This window comes from Meleagris gallopavo, chromosome 17 (genome assembly GCF_905368555.1).
Source record: "Meleagris gallopavo chromosome 17, MGAL_WU_HG_1.1, whole genome shotgun sequence".
In the NCBI taxonomy this organism is placed as follows: Eukaryota; Metazoa; Chordata; class Aves; order Galliformes; family Phasianidae; genus Meleagris; species Meleagris gallopavo.
In genome coordinates, this window is record NC_139420.1 from 7,946,425 (window position 1) to 7,966,252 (window position 19,828).

Below are 19,828 nucleotides of genomic sequence, written 5' to 3' on the forward strand. Positions count from 1 at the left end.
TTAGCATTTATGTACTTCTTAGTACATCTCCTTTCCCCCCCTACCTTTTTAAAAAGCTAAACAATGACAAATAGCCCCTGATCTATTGCACGCCTTTTCTGAAGCCATGCTGATGCTTCATTTTTCCTTTCCCTGTGGTGTTTGAGCTCCTTACTGTCAGGGCACTCCATGGATTTGACTGGTACACAGTACAGCTGGATGCTGGGTTGTTTCATCTATTTCCCAGCCTGGTACAAGTGATAAAGCAAAGAGTGGAGCTGGCAGACCTGAGAGGAATCACCCCTCTCTGTGGACATTTGAAGTACATTTCCAAATCTTTAGGTGTGAAATTGGATTTAATCCTGAAGCTCTCTCACCCCTTGAATTACCAGATTGAATTAAAAGCTTTCTAAAGGTTCGGTAGGTAATATACTGGAGAGAAAGTTTGAGGCCTAGGGAAGAAGGTAGCTTTCATACTTCATTTTGACATACAGTGAATGGAGAGATGTGCTGGAATTCCCTGTTTGTGATGGAAATGCAAAGATTCCAGGTCTAGTGTTTTGAGTGTCCAAAAGAAAGTGTCAGAAGCCTGTCTTCCCAAGTGCTCAGTGCTAGGCAGCATGCCCTTTGCTTCAAGTATAGTTCCTGTTGCTTTTAATTGCAGCTGCAGAACAGACCTGTCTTAATGGTACATCCATCCTCATGAAGTGCTTGGCTGGAGTGACTTGTTTGCTGTGGCACAGGAACTCTGGGAAACAGTGCAGCTTCCCAGATCCCAGAAATCGCCCCTGCATGAGTCCTGACCCTACACATACTTCTTTTAATACTTCAGGCTCCTGACAGTCAGTCTCTTGTCCGCCCTTTTTTCCTACAAAGGAGACTTGGGTCTGTATGGTAGCTTGCAGCTTCCAGCTCCCCTGAGCGATGTTTGCCATTGAGCTGAGCGCTGTGTTTGCTCCCCCCTGCAGCGCTGCCTGGCGTGCCTCTGTTCCAGCCTGGTCCTGGCTCAGCTTCTGCCAGCTCACTTTTGTGTGTTCTCAGCACACGTTCCTTCTGCACTGCTTGGCTTTTTGCATCTTTTCACATGGTTTGAAGGATAGAGACACTGAGAGGTGCAGAAGAGGAGCATTCCCTGCTGCTGGAGGGCACATCTAAGGAAGCTCTTGTGGGTAAATGCTGTGGGTATATGTGGAAAAATGGACAGCTTAACTCAGAATAGTGGACAAGCCCTTGTTTGTTAACCTGATGGCATTTGTCCCCTCTGTGAACCCCTGCTCCCAAGAGGAATAACAAAACTTGTGTGCGTGAGATAGAGCTTTCTCTGTGAGTTTTCAGGGCTGCATTTTGCAGTCAGAAGTGCCAAGTCTTGTTCAGCTAAAAGGTAGAGTATAAGCAAAATACTTCCCTCTTCTAAATTCTCCACTTTTGTTCTGAAAAACTGTGAGTGGTATTGATTCACATCTGAAACAGTTTACTGCCATAAAATGTGGTAGGAGCCATCCAGCATGGCAAGCTTTCCTTCTAAATAGGTAGCTTCAAGTTTGAAACAGCTGAAAACAGTCATGTAATCAGACACGTTGGGCAACTTTCCTGATGGTATATTACTCAGCCCATAAACATGCTAGAGTGAATTAGCGACTGTTTGTAAATTGGAAGGAGCTGCGTGAATGCTAATCATGGCCTGATCCACCTGGAAGCACTCTGGAGGATGTTCCTGGCCTGTATGCAGTGCTTTGCAAAGGGAAAAGAGAAGCTGTGTCTCACGGGTCTTCCCCTAAACCCATTTTTGCCCTTCCCACTAACTACCATGCAAATCCCTTTTCTTGAATAGTCAGAACATAAAGCTGTTGTCTTGGCTGGGGAAAATACTGCCGTTGCTGCTATCCCTTGTGTGTTTAGTATTGAGAAAAGGAAGGATTTGGGAAGAAGCTCATCTTCCCTAAATTAATAACTTTCAGAATATTAACTGTGCACGTAAGCACTAAAAATGCATGTTTTCCTTTTTCAAACACTGATGAAACATAGGCTGTGGCCTTCTGGCTTAGGCTGTTATCTGAAAGCTTAGCTCATGGCACTATTCCTTCTAAAGATATAAATATTTTTAATAAAGGAAACAGGAACAGCAAAGCACACAGAAAATGATTCTGTTGCATATTACAACAGCACAATAGCAAACCAGCCCAATTACACCTTTGCCATCTGAATCTGCAACTGCTTTTCAAGACAGCTGAGTAATTTGCAGGCTTGTTAGCGTGGTCTTTCTTTATTGCCCTGGAAAAAATTGTCATCTTGCTTTTCTCAGAGACAGGAAATTCAGGTCAAATCTGAACAATTTTGTATTTGAAGAGCTCCAAATTATTAAGCAGCTGACAGCGCTGGGCATGAAGGAGGACTTGTGGTGCTGCGTGCCTCCAGAGCTCTGCCTTGTTTCAATAGCAGGGCTGCCAGCATGGGCGCTGGGGAAGGAGCCATGGTCTCCTTCTTGGCTTGTGTTTGATTGGGCTCACTTTGTGTGAGCTGTGGATTTTTCAAGGCGTCTGCCATAAATTGTGTCAGTTTAAGATGTTAACCCAAGTAACCCTTTCTTAATCTTGCATATTAAAACCTATGAACTCCTTTTATTCCTGGCGGAGTTAAATTGTTAAGTACTTGTGGGCGTTCTGTTTAGCCGTGGAGGGTCAGCCATATGGTGTTGCATCTGCTTGCACTTCAGAAAGGGGACTAATGCTTCTTGTTTGGTTCTTTTGCTTTACATCTTACCATTTAATGCCTTGGGAAAATTGGGCTTCCCATGCTGAGTTTGGTTCATCTTCGATACAGCAAACTACGTTAATTATGTAAAGACTTTAAAAATAATGTGAATTAAAGATTTGCTTTTTTAATGTCTTAGTATCACTTTGAAGATCATAATGTTTCAGCAGCAGTATTTACACTGGGATTAACAACAGTCCAATCCTAAAACTAAAAATAGATTGGCCTTCAATAAAAATAATCAGCAGTCCACATTGTTGAATTGCTTCTCCATTTTGTGCCCTTTGAAGTGTACACTAACTGAATTTCTTGGCACTAACTCCTTTCCTGTGATAAATAGTACGTCCTAATATTGAATATTGGGATTGCAACTTTATTCCTGTAAGGCCACGTGAGTTCATTACACACAGCCATTTCTTAACGGGTGATCTCCATGGACATGTAATTCCTTGGGTAACGTGATAATCAAATATCCCTTGCTTATCCCATTAACGTGGGGAAAACTCAGTGTGCTGGTGCCAGATGATTGCAAAGCTACTCTGCTCTTCCTAGGCTCTCATCAGCACTTTGTCCCAAGGAGTACATTGTCTGATGGTTGATCTTCTCGAGGTCCGTCCCCTGGGTAACACAACAAGCAGCCTCCAACTGTGTTTAAATTATCAGCAATTTGCTGTGGATCTCTTGCTATTTAAAGTTTGAAAGGAGAAAGTTTGATTAGTGTAGTTTTTCATATATTTCAAACAGATAAGCCTGTTAAAGAAGCCTATGTTGCTGCTTTTTATTTGGGACCATAGCTGGGTACATAGAGCTAATCAGCTTTAAAAGGAAGTAAGCTAATTCTTTTTATAAGAAATTTGTCTGCACGGCTCTTTGTGCTGTTCTATTAGCTACTAGTGTGAGGTGACATACAAGTAGCTATTTCAATGCCTACGTTCTCAGATTCTTCATTTTTCTGCTTTTAGGTTAATTTCTTATTTCCACATTAAACTTAGTGTTCATTTCCGTCTTTCTCAAAGGCTTCTCCCCACCCTTCCAGCTGTACTACCTATGGACTTGCTAGTTGTGCTGGCTGAGGCAGTGACAGCACCTGACCCACGTGCTGCATTTGCTCCTGGAATGCCCCGGTCCCCTTGCTGGAATTACAGCTTGCACTGTGTTTTGCTGAGCTCTTGAGTCCACTTGTCTCATGCACACATTCACTATCCCTGACAGCCAGGTTAGGGCCTATGCACTTTTTGTTTTGGAAATAATGAGCAAACATTTGATTTAGAAGCTTGAGAAGGAATAAAACACCTTGTTCTTCTGGCTGAGGTGAATCCTTTCCTGATTTTAGTTTTGTCTTAGATCTCAGAGAGTGTGTTGGAAAATACACTGAGAAAGCTGTCTGTGTCTTTGAGTGCACAGCTGGAGAGAGGGGAGCTCTGCAAACGAGAGCAGACAAACTGCACTGGGGATGGTGCATTTGCTGCAGCAACCAAAAGGACAAGTGTGAAGATCTGTGCAAAACTGCAGTAGTTGAAAATCTGCCAAAATGTTTATCTTTGCAGGACTCGTGTAATGTAACTTTGGTTCTTTTCAACTGTAAGTATTTCAGTTATGTCCCTTGTGAAATGGCCAGGCTGGTACTACAGAGATCTATCATCTTTGCTTACCTACCTATTATTTATCATATGTTTGTCTTGAATTAAAACCCACAGAAAGCTTAGTAAAATCAGCTCTGCTTTGTGTTCCATCTTTCCCTGACTGTTCCTTCTTGTCCTTAGGATTGACAGGGGACCAGCGCACTTACCATGGGAAGGAGAATGTGGACTCCAGGCATAATCGAGGGAGAGGAGGAGAGACGACCCGCTTTCACACCGTCAATGTGGCACAGCCTGTCCGATTTAGCAGTAAGTTGCAGCCTGGGAAATCTGGCCCATCTTTCTGCTAATTAGTTTAACAACTCCGACTAATTTGTCTTAAAAGAAAATTAATAGGTTTTCTCTTAAATAGATTTTTAGCCAATTTTAGTTCATGTTCAGTACTTTTGAAGGGTTTTGTACATTTCGTTTATATGTGTGCTGTTGTAATGCATGGTTTATAAAACAGACTGATAGATGCAGAGTACTCAGCTTCCTCTGCAGTCTTGTTTTTGTGCAACAATCAATTAGTTTTGAAGTCATTTTGATAGTATTTTTAAATAAACTAAGTGCATCTCAGATATGAGTTTCATAGCTTTTTAAAGAGGAATAGTATTCTTGGGGAAGAGAGGAACTTGAGGAAATTCTTCACTTGCATCTCTGAAGAGAAAGTCTGTCGAGGAAGAGTGTGGTGCCTGAATAGGTTTCTCCATCTAACTTCCATATATCAGTTGGGAATCTTCCAAAATACCACTCCAGTAACATCCTGCCCTCTTTCCTGCATCACTGCTAGTGCTGCTGTCTGCATCTTGGTACCAGCCTTATCTAAATACTTAGAAATATTCTGCAGCTGTTCTCCTCGCAAATGATGGCTCATAGTAACTGATGTCTCTGAATCTCTTCAGGCTCCAAACATCTTAAGTCTCTCTTGCTTCTTTCTCTTTGTGCTCCGTGGATCATCCAGTGATTTGGGAGTGAGATGGCATTGATTTGCTTTGGAGGAATGGATGGGGCAAGCTAGGAAGGGAACATGCAGAGAAGAAGGCATGGAGGGATTCTGGAGAAGTCAAGTGATTAACAGAAGTAAAATCTCATCTCTTTGATTTTTTTTTTTTTTTTTAATTTTTTTTAGGATGGGGGAAGGAGAGGAGAAGTTTATTAAAATAGGTCTTTTGATCTGTTGTGGATTCCAGTAGCTAACTTGTTAGCCACATTTGTGGAGAACAATAAAACAGTTTAGAAACTGATACAGCAATATCTAAAATGTTCTGCAGTTTGATTAATATTGCATTCAGTTCCATCCTGGTGGCATGACCAGCAGATCTTAAACAATCCCATTGCTTCTTAAATAGAAATGGTGACTGAGGAAAGATGCTTAAAGGGATTCAAATCTAAATGTGTGTCATTATTTGATGATAAACATCACCGTTTCTGAGGGGAGTCCTTCAGCTTGCGATAAATGTGAAACAGTTTGTGAATTTAAAGTACCTTAATTAGGTGTCATGCAATATTGATACTGCAAATGCAAGTGCTAATATTGTATTTCATGTCTATTTTAAATTTCATCAGCTTGCCTCTGTGACTTTATTAGTTAACCATCACCTTCAAGAATGCCAGCCATCAAAAGCCCATGGGTCTGTCTCATCCACAAATGCCTTAAGGCTTTTGTTGCATATTCCCTTCTGAGAGAATTGAGAGAAAGCAGAGACAACGGTTCATACCTTTATCTTCTTGATCCCTAAAGATTCATTTTGCAGTGCTGGTTTTCCAAGGCAAACAATCATTGCCCCAGAACCCCCATCATCATCATCAGTGGTAGACTGAGCTGGAGTGGGTGAATTCCACTGAGGTTGTTCCTTAAAAGAAGGCTGAAAACTTCAAAGCAAGCTGGGCTTGTTTTTAAACCACCTAATAGAAAGATGCAGTCATTAAGTTAGCTACCTCTGGTTTATGCTTCCTGCTTCTTGCTGCTTGTTTTGATTTGGATTGATCAAACTGATTGGATTTTTAAAGCTGTTCAGGGAAAAGCTTCCTTAGTAGATCATCAGTCTTAATTAAAGAATTTAAAGGCTGTGGCAGTGCAGTGAAACATCACTGGGAGTTTTTTAGTCCATTTAAGAGAAATCCCTATGTGAAAAGTATTAGTTAAGGAAGTCCCCCATGACCTGTACTGCTTGCATCTCCTACTGGGGAGGTAAAGTATGGACACAGTGTGTTGGGTATACAAATGCGAGTGATTACACGTTGTATTGTCATAAACTGATTAGGATGTATTACTTTGAAGATCCTAATTTGGGGGGAATGCTTTCCCTTCTATTCTTCATGTTTCCTAGGAAAGTGCCCAACAGGGTGGCATCACTACGAGGGCACAGCCAGCTGTTACAGAGTCTATTTAAATGGGGAGAACTACTGGGACGCCGTGCAGACATGTCAGCGGGTGAACGGATCCCTTGCCACCTTCACTGCAGACCAGGAGCTGAGGTTTATCCTGGCACAGGAGTGGGACTTGGAGGAGAAGACATTTGTCAGGAAGGACCAACGTAGGTGAGTGTGAAGGAAGGAGCAGAGATCTCATGTGAGAACAGTTTCTGTGGGGTATATTTGCTGATAGTTAGGTTTGTCTGGCAAATATAATGGTAGCATTGATTTCAGGCTAACAACCCTTCAAGAGCATGCTGAGAGATGGCAGTGGCCATCTCTGAGTTTTGTATTTTAAATAACATTAGTAGATCAACAGGCTACAACTCATCACACTCTTTTTTTTCAGACTGTCTCAGCACCATATTAGTGATCTTGAACTACCACAGGGAAGATGAATTTTGCAGTGATTTACTGTGCACTGCATCATCCAGGAATAACATTTCTTTAAAATTTTCGACACAATTTTTGTTTCAGCAATATTTCTGACAAAGAATACAGATTTGAAATGAGAATAACATAAAATGCCATCATGAGTTGTAAGGACTGCACTTTGGTGACTTGGGATATTTCATTCTGTTATTTCACAGCAAACCATTTATTTATATATTTTTTGCCTGTGAGTGTTTTTGCGTTCAAAATACTGCAGTCATAACAATAATGTGTTGCATATGCATGGAAATTGAAGGCATCATGAGCTATTTGAGAACATGAAAAACTGTCAAGTGCCTTTATTCAGTGTTCTCTCTTTACTTTGCAAACTTACAGGCTGAAATTTTAAGGAAAAGGTCATCAGAATGTTTTCAAAGTTAATTTTTAATTATGAAGGTATCATCGGGTTCTGTGTAGTGTTTCTGAATTTCTCAGTATGTTTTCTGGCTTGTATCTTTAGAATAGAATTTAATTTTTTTGTAGGTTCTGGGTCGGATATCAGTATGTAATCACCAACCGAAATCACTCTCTAGAAGGTCACTGGGAAGTAGCTTACAAAGGTAGGCCTCTACAATTATTACTGAGCTGAATGGTTCATGGAAGCTATCTCAAAGCATGGATATTTTCTGCAGGAACGACATCATCTTTTACTGATGGTGTTGAAATGCTGTAGGGGAACTGCTTTGCTTTACAGTATCAAAACGGAAATGTTTAATACTGGCTGCCCTTATTCAGTTGCAAAAGAAGCAGTCCCCTCTGCTGCAGATGCAAATATATGTTTTTATACCTTTTATTTTTAATTAATTCAGTTAAGTGATTGGTTTATCTCAAAGTCGCTATATCAACTCTTGTGTGCAGAATTGAATGCCCAACTGCTGTGCTGATACAGGTCAAGGAAAATGGAAAATGAAAAAGCAGTATTTGAAGCATCATTACTGTGAACTCCAGTATAGCATTTGAAGGCTGATCAGAGTAGTTTCCTTCTCGTACACAAGTTCCACTAATGGAAAATCTGCAAGAATAACTTTCCATTATGTACAGATACATAAGTATGAGCAGAATTCTGGAGAACAGTTAGATGTTGAAAAATACTACTTTTGATGCATGAGGAGTAGTTAAACCCTGCATAGCTTTCCAGTGATGATGCTGTTTGACTGTGCTGCCGTACACAAAAGTATTGATTTCTCTTGTCATTTACCTAAAAGGATTTGATTGAATATTCAGAGGAAACTGCTCCTTCTTGTGCAGGCAGGAACATTTTTGTTAGTTCCTCCGAGTAAAGCACATAAAGGTGCCTCTCAACATCAGAGAGATGACGAGGGGAGGTTCCAACTTCTTCTCTAAAGGGTTAGTAATTCCTAGTCTGGACAAAACTGCTTATACAGGTAGGCTTTGCCTATGAACTCCTAGAAAAAAACTGATTCTCCTTAAAAGGACCTTCCTTTACTCTTAGAACGTTGACTGCACTGCCATCTGCTGACCAAATGTTTATGACCAAGGAGACACAAATTATAGAAAATCATGATACTTGTTTGTATTATAAGTTGTATTTAACATGATGCATGATATAAATTTAAATCCTCTCAGTGCCATTTAGTCTTTTGCTTGCCAGTCATTTATTTACTAAAATAATACATGTATGAAATAAAGCATGTAGTAGTGTTCAGTAGCTTCTGAAAGGTTTTACTTAAGTTCCCTTGATTTGGACTTGTTGTAAGGCAGTGAATTCCTAGTATCTGTTTCAAAAGTGATTTAGGGTTCTGTAGCTTGATAATTTTTATCCACTCTTGGGAAATATGGAACTTAAACCCTCAAAAAATGAGGGGGGACCTAATTACATTAAAAGCCATCTGACTAAATATTGAAAAAGACCATCACATGACTTGACTGCCTAACTGAGCAACTGCACGAGCTGAAGTCAATGTTTAAGCACACAGATTTGGAAAGGAGGCTTCTGAAGACCTATCACATAGACTAATTTTCATAGTTGTCACTTGGTCTGACATGAATCTCCACAGCTCTGAGTACCAGTTGGTTTAGCAGTAAGTAACTAGTTAACCTAACAGTAAGAAGGTCAGAAGCCAAATTTTTAAAGTTGTACAGTGCCCTTATATCATTTCTCACATCCTGGCGTGGGAGAAATAACTTGATGCTAAGTCCCCACTCTTTTGAACTCATCTCAGCGCAGTCTTTTAACAGTTGCATGGGTTGGAAGCACCTGACAGCACATATCTCTATGCAGTAGCAGCAGCATCACAGCTGTGTTCTTTGTTTAGCTCTGTTCAGTACTGCACTCTGAATGAGCAGCATGGGGTATGTGTTCAGGGTTGGTGTGGGTTCTTGCTCCATGAGCATTTGTGCAGACCTGAAGGTGTTCTGGTCCCTGCTCAGTTCCTCTTAGAAGATCCAAACTGGCAGGCAAACCCCATGGGACTCTGGAGAGAAGCATTTGTAGAGATAACAGAACGTCACTGCAGAATGGCAAAATTGCATGGCTCCTTGAAAACTGCAGCCTCTTCTGTGTGAGTCACCCCTTCCCTCCCCGCTCTTTGCCTTCCCCCGGAGGAGTGCTGCTAATGGAAGCTAAAGCTGAGGACAGTAGCCCTGTAGAGCGTTGGTGTGCATGAAAGGAGTGACATTACAGAGCCTTTTGAAGCTTTGCTTACCCCCAGGCTGCTTATACCAATGCATCTTGTTCTAGGCTCTTCGGAAGTATTTTTACCCCCTGACCCTATCTTTGGTACGGCTATGTCTGAAAATGAAAACGTTCTTTGTGCCCAGCTTCAGTGTTTCCATTTTCCTACCCTTCGGCACCATGGTTTACACAGCTGGTATGCTGAAAACTGCTATGAGAAATCATCATTCCTCTGCAAAAGAAGTAAGTTGGTTTTAGTTTAGTGTTAACTGTCTTGTGTCCTTAAATATGCATATAACAAATATGGAGAAATCTCTTAGCTATCTTTTCTGCCTTTTGCCCAGTATATTAAAATGGAGGAAAAAAAAAAAGAAGATTTTATTTGAGATAGGGGCATCATAATGGGTGGTTGTCAGCCAGGGTATGGTTTTTTGTTAAAAAGTTACTGTTAAGCAGCTAGGATATGCTTTTTTTAATTAGTGATATCACTCTTAAATTATCAGCATCACCTAAAAATGAATTAACACATATTTATGGTTTATTTTTGAATATAGCAACTTCCAGTTGCTTCACGCTATAGGATCCCAGAGCAGTCTGTGTTGCTTCTCTCTGGCTTTGGTACCTCCCTTTTAAGTCTGTGGAGGAATGGACAGTGGGCTAAAGCCATCTGAACTTCCTCGCTGTGCGGGGATGAAGATGCAGGCAAGGGATTTAATTTTGCCTGGCTTCCTTTTTAGACCTGCAGATTTGGTCCAGAGAAGATTCAGCTGTTTTAGGTAGCAGAAGGCTGGGAGGGAGTTGCAGGAGATGTGACATTGAAGCTTGTCCTTCTCAGACTGCTTGCTTTTCTCTGTGTCCTGAAGAGGACACCTGAAGGCATGTCAATTCCATTAAATACTTAACATTCACTTTGTCAATTTTGAGCAGTAAATCATCCCCGCACATCTTCAGACAATCCATTTATCTTCCCCACTCTTTTAAAAGTTGTTTTAACGCCAAAGTTTGGCTTTTAACTGATGATCTGCTTATGCTTACGAGTCATGTTTTGTAATAGATCAAACTGGACCTCTGGCAGGCTCACAGACACTTGGCTATTGATGTGCATTTCTTTTCTAGGCCAGACACGTGTTGTTGTGGGTATTGATGTGCATTTCTGTTCTAGGCCAGACGTGTGTTGATATCAAGGACAACATTGTTGACGAAGGCTACTATTTTACTCCAAAAGGGGATGATCCCTGCTTGAGCTGCACATGTCATAATGGTGAACCAGAAATGTGTGTGGCTGCTTTGTGTGAGCGGCCGCAGGGATGTCAGCAGTATCGCAAAGATCCTAAAGAGTGCTGCAAATTTACATGTTTAGACCCAGGTAAGGCTTTGCTGTGGTTTTATCAAGTGAAATTCCTGCTCATCTTGGTTGCCTTTGGGTATAGCTTTGAAATTATACATCCTCCCAATGCCTCCACACTGCTGAGTTCCATCCCCATCTGTGGAAAAATCCCTAATCATAGGATACAAAAAACTTCACTCTCTTGCTAGAAAATAATTAGTCATCTTAGATGCTACTTCAGGAAGAGCTTGTCTTCTCTATGGAGGTTGACAGTAGTGTGGATTTCTAGTGAAGCTTCTTGGTTGTTCATGATATTTAGCTGTCATGAAAGGAAAAGACTTGTCTCTTGGGCACTAATTAAGTGTCTTTTTCCAGAAACGAGCATTTGTATGTGTGGAAGTTTGAATGCAGGATTCACATAAGCAGCACAATTTATAAATTACATTAATCATCAGACATGCAACCTTACTTACTGGATTTGACATCTCACTGTAGCTTCTCGTTCTGGAACAGTAAAGTCTTAGGAATACTGCTTTGTCAGTTGCTCTTTGGGGGAGTAGGTTTTGGGGCGTTATTTTTGTGAAAAGAAACTCGCAGAAAGGAATTTATCTTATTTAGCACTTACTGTGAAAGTAGCCAAACCCTGGCACAGATTGGCTGTGAAGTCGGCATGTGTGGGAGGTTATTCAAAGCCCTGATGGACACAGTCCTGAGCAGCCTGCTCCAACTCAGGCTGCTTGAGCAGGGACTTGGGCCCTTCCAACCTCAGCCACTATCATTTCCTGGTATTCTAAAAGAACCTTTTTATCTGAGTCCTTTAAGAAACTATTGTTCAGATCCTTCCATCATCAGAACCACGGGTCAAGTCTTTCCATCACTAGCTGCTGTTTCAGTCATTACAAAAAAGGGATGCTTATTGGCATCCAAATTTACATTTGTTCTTTTCTGTGTCTAATCTGCACAAGTTGATGATTAAAGGCCACTGGCCCCTCCTTGCTGTCATTTACATCCCTTCTGAAGGCTGAGTTTAACAGATGTTCCTAACTAGTGTTGCATGCTGGTTGAGGAAAGAGTGGGGAAAAAGCAGAAGTCTTCCTCCCACTCTTATCAGCAGAATTAAGATTGCCTTCACTTTTTTTTTCCCTGTCTTCAGGATCAGTGTCAGCAAAGCATCACCCAGCAGACAGGATAAGATGACCTGGGATAACCCAGTGCCGTGTTCTTTAATCCCTGCTTGTGCAGTGGGTCTTAATTATTTCATGAATACTGATTGGAAGAGTGTATTTTGCCACATCCTTTCTGATCCTTAAGCTCTCCTTCCTATGCTGATGCTAAATAAGACTTTCATTATGCTCTGAAGTGTTGGGTTTTTTTGTTGGTTTATTTTTTTTAGTAACTCAGTTTTTGAGTGAAGGATCATCAAGCAGTTGTCTAACTTCCTTCGTAATAAATTTCCTTCAACTGATGATAAAGACTGAAATTTTGAAATGAAGCATTTCAGTTTTCTTTCTGGATGTTTATAAATGACTATTCCAGCTGACAGAAATTAATGAATTACTTTCTTTAGTCAGCATGTATTTGTCTTTGTCCAGTTCTTATATATATCTTCTCTAAGCTTTGTTACAGAGGAAAGAAAGCTGTTTTACTAATCAACAGTGAGTGAATTAATCACCCAAGGAGAGACTGGGGGGAAATAAATCTTGCTGTTGAGTTGGCAGGTAATCAGCTCTTGTTGTGTGAGTGGGTGAGCGACGATTACAAGTGGATAAAGAATGTTACTCAAGTACTTGGTAGTAGGGGAATATTTCAGTGGTAGGAGTAAGCTGAGTAATCCCAGCTGTACTATCTTGAAAGATGCTTCTCATTTAGTTGGAGATAAATAGCATGGGAAAACCTTTTGTGTGCTAATGCTGAAATTGAAGTCCATTGCCTCTTCTTGGATGTGAGGCTCTTGTTTGTACAAACCTGGAACTTTCACTTGTGAAATAGTATTAAAAGAAGCAAAGTATTTGCAGGAGCTGCTGGTGCAGAAGCTTCTCTAGGACTAAACTGGTACGGTTACTGGATGCTGCTACCGTCCTGAGTGTGAGGCAGCCTTCATGGAATAATCCATTTCTGCGTATGTAGGTTGAAAATCTCAGTGATGACTTGTCTTGTTCTGTGCAAACTGGGTCTTGTCTTTTTTTTTTTTTTTTAGTTTAATCTAGGACTTCATTTGACAATAGCTTATCCAGCCAAACAGGTTGAGGGGTGGGAGCTGTCAGAGGCTGTGAGCAGTGTGGAAGAGGCCCGGGCTCCCCAGAAGGTGCAGGATTTGCAGTCTCAGCTGGCCTGAAGAGGCAATGCCAGGCTTTGTAGCCAAAAAATTGCATCACGCTTCACTGCATGTATGTTTTACCAAGGTGAATTTATGTAAGGCAGCTGTTGGAACTAACTTACGGTGGTCACAAAGTCAACATTGCCATATAATGAGTGAGAAACAACCTCAGGTCTGTGCTGTTTGGGGTGGTGTGTTGATTGGTTGCTGCTGGTGTGGGATGGCATCATCTGAAGCCATGACAGTGGGAGCTGCTAAAAAATCCAACTGTGTAGAGGTTTCTGTGTGGCACAGCCAGGTTTGAGAGAGTGTTGTGTTGGTGTTTCATGTGTAGTGTGCTATTAAGTGAGATGCCAGGGGCCAAGAATATGATAAATACTAACATATTAAGCCTTGTACTTCTAAAAGTGTGTGAATATGGTGGATTTTTCTTTTGCCAGCATTTGTAGCAAATCAGTAGTTACAGGTTTTGTGAGGGTTTTAGTGCTCTTTTGTAAACAATCTTTGAAAGAGCTTTGGTGCTGGCAGTAGAAAGAGAAGTGCTGTAGAGAGAGCTCCTGCAGCTGTGCTGGATGCAGGAAAGGAGGGGGACTGGGACCTGGCCCTGCAGTGGCTGGGGACAGAGCTCATCCCTGCTGCAGGTCGTGTTTCTGTATAATCCCAATGGCTGGGGTGTGCAGCTGCTGAGCCACATCCAGCCTTGTGTGCTTCTCATCCTGAGCTCTTAAACAGGAAACTGTGCCAAGAGCTCAGTGCAGTCATTTTTGTTTATTGTCATTGTGCAGAGTGCTTGTGCACTGGAGGGCTACTTAAGTGTGATTAGTTGAATTGTGAAATCTCTCCCATGCCTGGCAGTGACAGATCAGTGATAATTTGCTACCAGTAGCTTTCCCAGTGTGGAACTGTTTAGCTAGGGTATAAGCTCTGTTTCGTGTCCTGTCACTTGTTTTCTGTGATTTTAGGAAAGTATCTAATTCCTGTTCATCTTAGTCTCTTGAGTTTTTGAAAGATTGCTATTGTGTTGATTCATCTTCTGAAGGTATTTTTAATTCCTATCATTTAATTTTGATAAGCATGCTACCTACGACACGTGCAATTTGAATGACTACATCTTGGTGATAACGAAAATGTTTAGAGATCTTGTTTTATGAAAGACAGAAGTTGAAGTGCTCTGAAGTTATGTAGAAATGCAGTGTAGATGTGCCAGTTCTCAGGCCTTTCCCCTAACTTCCAGGGCTGCTGTTTTCTTTAGTACATCAGCCACACCAGGGAGACAAGCTGATGCACAAAGCACTGTTGACCTCTTGGTTTTCCCTTTTTCGGATACTTGAAGCTTTCAGCATTTTGTTGAGTATTTAGATGTCCTTGCAGTAAGTAGATAAATCACCTAATGATTCATCTTTTTTTTTCCATTTTTGAAACGTGGAGAGGTGTTAAATCAGGCAAATGAATCTCTACTCTGCATTGCTCTTCATTACTGACAAAAGAACATCAAGAAAAATGAGTCCTGAACATAAGTAACAGGCTTCTTTTTTATATTTGATGTAACAGATGGGAACAGTCTGTTTGACTCGATGGCTGGTGGAATGCGCCTGATAGTCAGCTGCATCTCATCCTTCCTCATCCTCTCTCTGTTGCTCTTCATGGTCCACCGCTTGCGTCAGAGGCGGAGAGAGCGCATAGAGTCTTTGATTGGAGCAAATTGTGAGTACCCTGTGTTGGGAATGGGCCTCGGTCTGTACCTGTGCATAGTGTAAAGCTGCTTCAGGATGAAAAGAGAAGAGGAGATAGAAATCAGCGTGGAGAAAATCAGTAGAAGTCTGGTTATAAATACTGGTCAACACTTTACCCAGGTGAATGGAGCTGTGTGACTCACTGGCTGCCTGAGTGGGTCATAGTTTGTACAGTTTTTTACCACTCCTGATTTAAAGAAAAAGCAATGCTTTACTTGCACCTGGTGATTATTATTAAGTCGATACATGAAAATGGGAAATGTCATGGTCTTGCTTGTCTTTGCCTGTGTGTGTGCGGTTTATTCAAACCTGCAGGTTTCTCACATTGGAGTAACTTTTAAGCCAATAATGGAAGATTACTATTCAGTTTATATGCGGTCCAGATCTGAAGGATCTTCTGTATATGAATGATCTCTTTAATTGGAAGAGTTTAGATTCAGGTGTACCTGTGGTGCAGGACAAACAGGCTGGGAGCAGGTGGCCTTGGGCCTTATTGTGTAACTGCGGTGAGCTGACCCACGTGGGTTATTTAGGCTTTCTAGGTCTTCAGGAGACGTGTGTTTCTTGGCTGTGAAAAGTGGCAAAAGGTGTTTATATGTCTTAACCTGAAAAAGAGAACACGGTTATCAACTCATGTCTTTCTTTTTTTTTTTTCTCTTGAAATAGTGCACCACTTCAACTTGGGCCGCAGAATGCCTGGTTTTGATTATGGTCCGGATGGTTTTGGAACTGGCCTTACTCCACTACATCTTTCAGATGATGGGGAAGGTGGGGCATTTCACTTCCATGATCCGCCACCACCCTATACTGCTTACAAGTATCCAGACATTCAACATCCAGATGACCCACCTCCTCCGTATGAGGCTTCTGTCAATCCAGACAGCATCCTTTGTTCCACTCCAGGTATGTGGGCAGTAACTTTTCTTTTATTATTAATTTTTGGTTAGAGGGTAGGTGATTTTTTATTTTTTTTTCTTCCCAATCTGTAATAATATATTTTAGTGATGGTGGTGGGAAAGTATCTTACAATACTATCTCCTGTTTCCATGACAGAAGAGGTAGGAGTTAAAAGTATCATTTGGTTTGTTTGTTTCTTTTCCCTGGGAAACATGGTTCATCTAAGTTAAAAGTGGAACCCATGCTTCAAGCAGCATAGCTCTTAGACCTTACCAGTTTTAAATTCTTAACTTGATGGCTGATGTCGTTTCCATCATGCTGATACCTATTCTGGTCTTTTGGAGATAGGTCTGTACAGATGGGTATAAAGAACAGAACAAATGCCATGTACAGGAAATTTTGAACAAAATACATCCAGCCTCTTCCCTACTCCCCACTCCCCCCCACCCACAGCCAAAAAAAAAAAGACCAAAAATACCACTTTTTAATGATTCACCCGCTGCTTTTCAGTTTTGCAGCTGCGATATTAGCATACTGTAGTCATTCCACTTTGGGATTTTATAGCAGCATATCTCAGAAGATCAGTAAGATACTCGCACTAATCAGTCTTATTTATATATCACTGCTTTATTTTTACTACACAATTCTGCTCCTTTGCAGTGTCGTATCTGTTAATACAGACCTGGCATTTTAATCTGGCGTTAATACAAAGCCAGGAAAAACTCAGAGCTTCCAGAAATACAGAGAGTGAATTTATTTGGTGATGTGGAACGATACACTTCACCTTCTGATTCTACTTTTCTTCTTCCTTTCCAGATGGAGTTCTTTCTCAGACTGTACAAAGCGGTCCTCCATCACTAGGAAACTGTGATGTATCCCCACAGCTTACAGAGGGGTCCCTTCCTCCCTCAGTTGGTCCTTCTCCAGTGGAGCTGGAAGACTCTGCTGACAGCAGCACCTTTCTTGTCCCTCCAGACACACCGCTAAATGAAAACACCCCGGCAGAAACTCTTACAGGCAGCCGGCACAGCCACTGTTCTCTCAATACCATTGTATAAAGGAGTCAGCTGACTGCCGGTCAGAAATAGTTTTAGCAACTGTTTGCACAGACAAACACTAATCCGTGGTTGGAACTTCAGAAGGAATCTCCACTTTGTTTTTGAACACTGCTTTTATGTTCTAGGTTAGGATTGTGCCTCTCGTTTTTGGCTGTTGTTATTTGTTCACTAATTGGTTTGTCCTGTAAATATGGATTGTATAACTACTTTTTGTTTTTCCATTGGCTGTGGAAAAAAATGCAGAGAATTCCTTTGACTTCTAAGGAGAGGAAAAGTATGGGTAGGGTTTTTTTTTGTTTTGTTTTATTTCTTAAACTGAGAGGAAATGAAATCTACATCAGAAAAAGCTGCTTGGATTTGGCTGGATACCACTGGACCCAGGAAACAGACCATGGAAGAGGAGGGTGGGAGCTGTCATTGCTCAGTCAGTTGCTTTCTCTCTTGCTTCAGTGCTACATTCAGAAAAGACAGAGAAAGCTGAACTGCAGAGGAAGGGACTAGGTTTCTGTTTTACAGAGCAGGAACATGGAGGAACTAAAACTCATGCCACCGAGTGAGAGTTGCAGACGTTTCTGTGTTCTGATCAGCCTTGCTGTTCTGGAGGATAAATGATCTATGCCATACGTGACTTCATCTTTTTATGGAAGAGTACTAAGAAAACCAGGATTTGCAATGACAATTATATGTTGTTGTTAGCTGCAAAATCTCATGTTGTCTGGTAAATTTCTGTCCCATAAAGGAAATTTGGTCTGTATAATGCTGGCTTCCCTTTGGCAGAATCCTTGTGTGTATCAGGTGATACTTAGGGGAGAGACAGGGAGCAGGTAACTTTGATTGAAGTGCTCTACCTTCACTGTGTGAATCCCCTGTTCATTATAGTCCCATAAACTACAAAGAAAAACACTTAAATCTTTAACTCCTTGAGAGTGAACAGTGGCATGAGACTGGCCTGGATAAAAGACCATTGTTCTTGCTTTTCTTATTGCATGCTATCATTAGCATGTAAGTGTGTTCCATCCCTTCCATTTCGTTTCTTTACAGATGCTACAAATACCATTTAAAAACACTGATTGACATGCAATCCAGATAATGTTTAATTCTAATTGGACACTTGTTTCTTATCCTAATCCTATAAATGCCAACCTTACTCTTGTCTTTCTTCCCTCCCACACCCCAAACCATTTATCCAGGTCCCACAAGGGGTTATGATGTGGTTAATGTATTGAAATTGATAAAGCAGTTTGCCTCACTCTGATATCTGATCTTCAATTTTCCCCTCAGGTTAACTCTTTCAGCTAATTTATACATTGTAAAACAAGATTAATTCACTCCCTCACTAAACCTGTAGTTGAGGACTGTCGGTTTTGACAGTGAGTGCAAAATCATCTTGACAGGTGATTTTAAATTGAAGTAGGATATTAGTGTACAAATAATTTACCCCTCCCATCCATTCTCCTCTTGCCTCTGCCTCTCCTCAACTTGCTGTAGCAGTCAGCAGATGAGATAAACTGTAAGGAATTTGTAAAGAATGCCCCTTGTGAGTGTTCTCCTATTACCTTATGAAGGGTACAAGCCTAGAGGGACAGGAAGTAAACACTGCACGGGGGTGTATATGTGAATTATTTTTCTAGTAATGATGAGAAATCGTACTTGTATGACAAATCCTAACCCACTGTTGTGGTTTCCCATTGCAGCTGACTTTTTCCCTATTGAATATGCTGCTACTTTCTATTCTCTGTCTTGCCTATAGGCTTATACTGTACTTGAGGATTGGTCTTGACAATTCAACTCCTTTTGCACAGAAAACTGTGAGTTTCACGATTGAGATCCTGTCTGGTGTCTCAACATTCGGACACTTGCAACCCTGAGTCCATGGGAGAGCGAATCACAGTTGCAGAGGATGCATGGCAGGAAGCCTTCCTCCTGCTCTGTGCCCGTTCCCTGGGCTGCTGGCATGGAATGGGAGGAGTGCTGCAGCCCGTGGGACCTGTAACCATCTCCTCTGAGTTCCAGTCCTGGTCTGATGAAGCGGATGGATAGCAGTAGTGAGAACCATGCGTGCAAACGATCGAGCATTTCTGAAGTATGAAAATAAAGCGGGTTTTGTGCGTTTTTGAGCACATTCATACGTTTTATACATTGTATGTACTGATTTTTCTTTAGTTTTATAGGTATGAGTGTGTGTGTGTGTGTGTGTGTGTGTGTGTGTGTGTGTTTCTGGATGGCTGTATCTCTGTATATATACACCCTGTAGTCGGTATGCTCGGTGCTGTGCTCAGCAGGGCACTGGGCACAAACTGCTCCTGGGGCGATGCTTCTCTCCAGCTGGCTGCACTCTGTAGGGCAGGGTGCAAAGTCTGTGCTACTGCAATCTGTTCCTGAAAACACTTTGTTAGCAATGCAAACTGGAAAGTTTCTAATTCCTTTTGAAGCCGGATGGGGCGTTCATCCTCCGTAGTATCCTAGCGCAATAACAGAGGACCTTTGGGCTTGGTTTAGGCTCTGAAGCTGTGTTTTGTGGTGGAGGTGAAGAGATACCTTACCTCACACATCTCATAACACTGCGGGAATCTGTTCTGTGTTTTTTGTTTTTTTTTTTTGTTTGTTTAATTTTACTTTTTATTCTGTGGTGAATTTATTTGAAATAAACTCTGGTACAATC

At 41.3% G+C, this 19,828-nt stretch overlaps 1 protein-coding gene across 2 annotated transcripts in view; it reads left to right on the top strand.

Moving 5' to 3' along the window:
- Window positions 1-19,828, top strand: part of DGCR2 (DiGeorge syndrome critical region gene 2) — a 37,164-nt gene extending 17,336 nt beyond the window's left edge. The window contains exons 3-10 of one of the 2 annotated variants that reach the window (XM_085238222.1): window positions 4,494-4,619; window positions 6,674-6,893; window positions 7,683-7,759; window positions 9,901-10,077; window positions 10,997-11,200; window positions 15,030-15,182; window positions 15,878-16,114; window positions 16,925-19,828. In XM_085238222.1, coding sequence (XP_085094348.1) covers window positions 4,494-4,619; window positions 6,674-6,893; window positions 7,683-7,759; window positions 9,901-10,077; window positions 10,997-11,200; window positions 15,030-15,182; window positions 15,878-16,114; window positions 16,925-17,166 — 1,436 coding nt within the window. In that variant the 3' untranslated portion in view covers window positions 17,167-19,828. The remainder of the gene's footprint in view (window positions 1-4,493; window positions 4,620-6,673; window positions 6,894-7,682; window positions 7,760-9,900; window positions 10,078-10,996; window positions 11,201-15,029; window positions 15,183-15,877; window positions 16,115-16,924) is intronic. The other variant, XM_085238223.1, reaches the window with a different exon arrangement.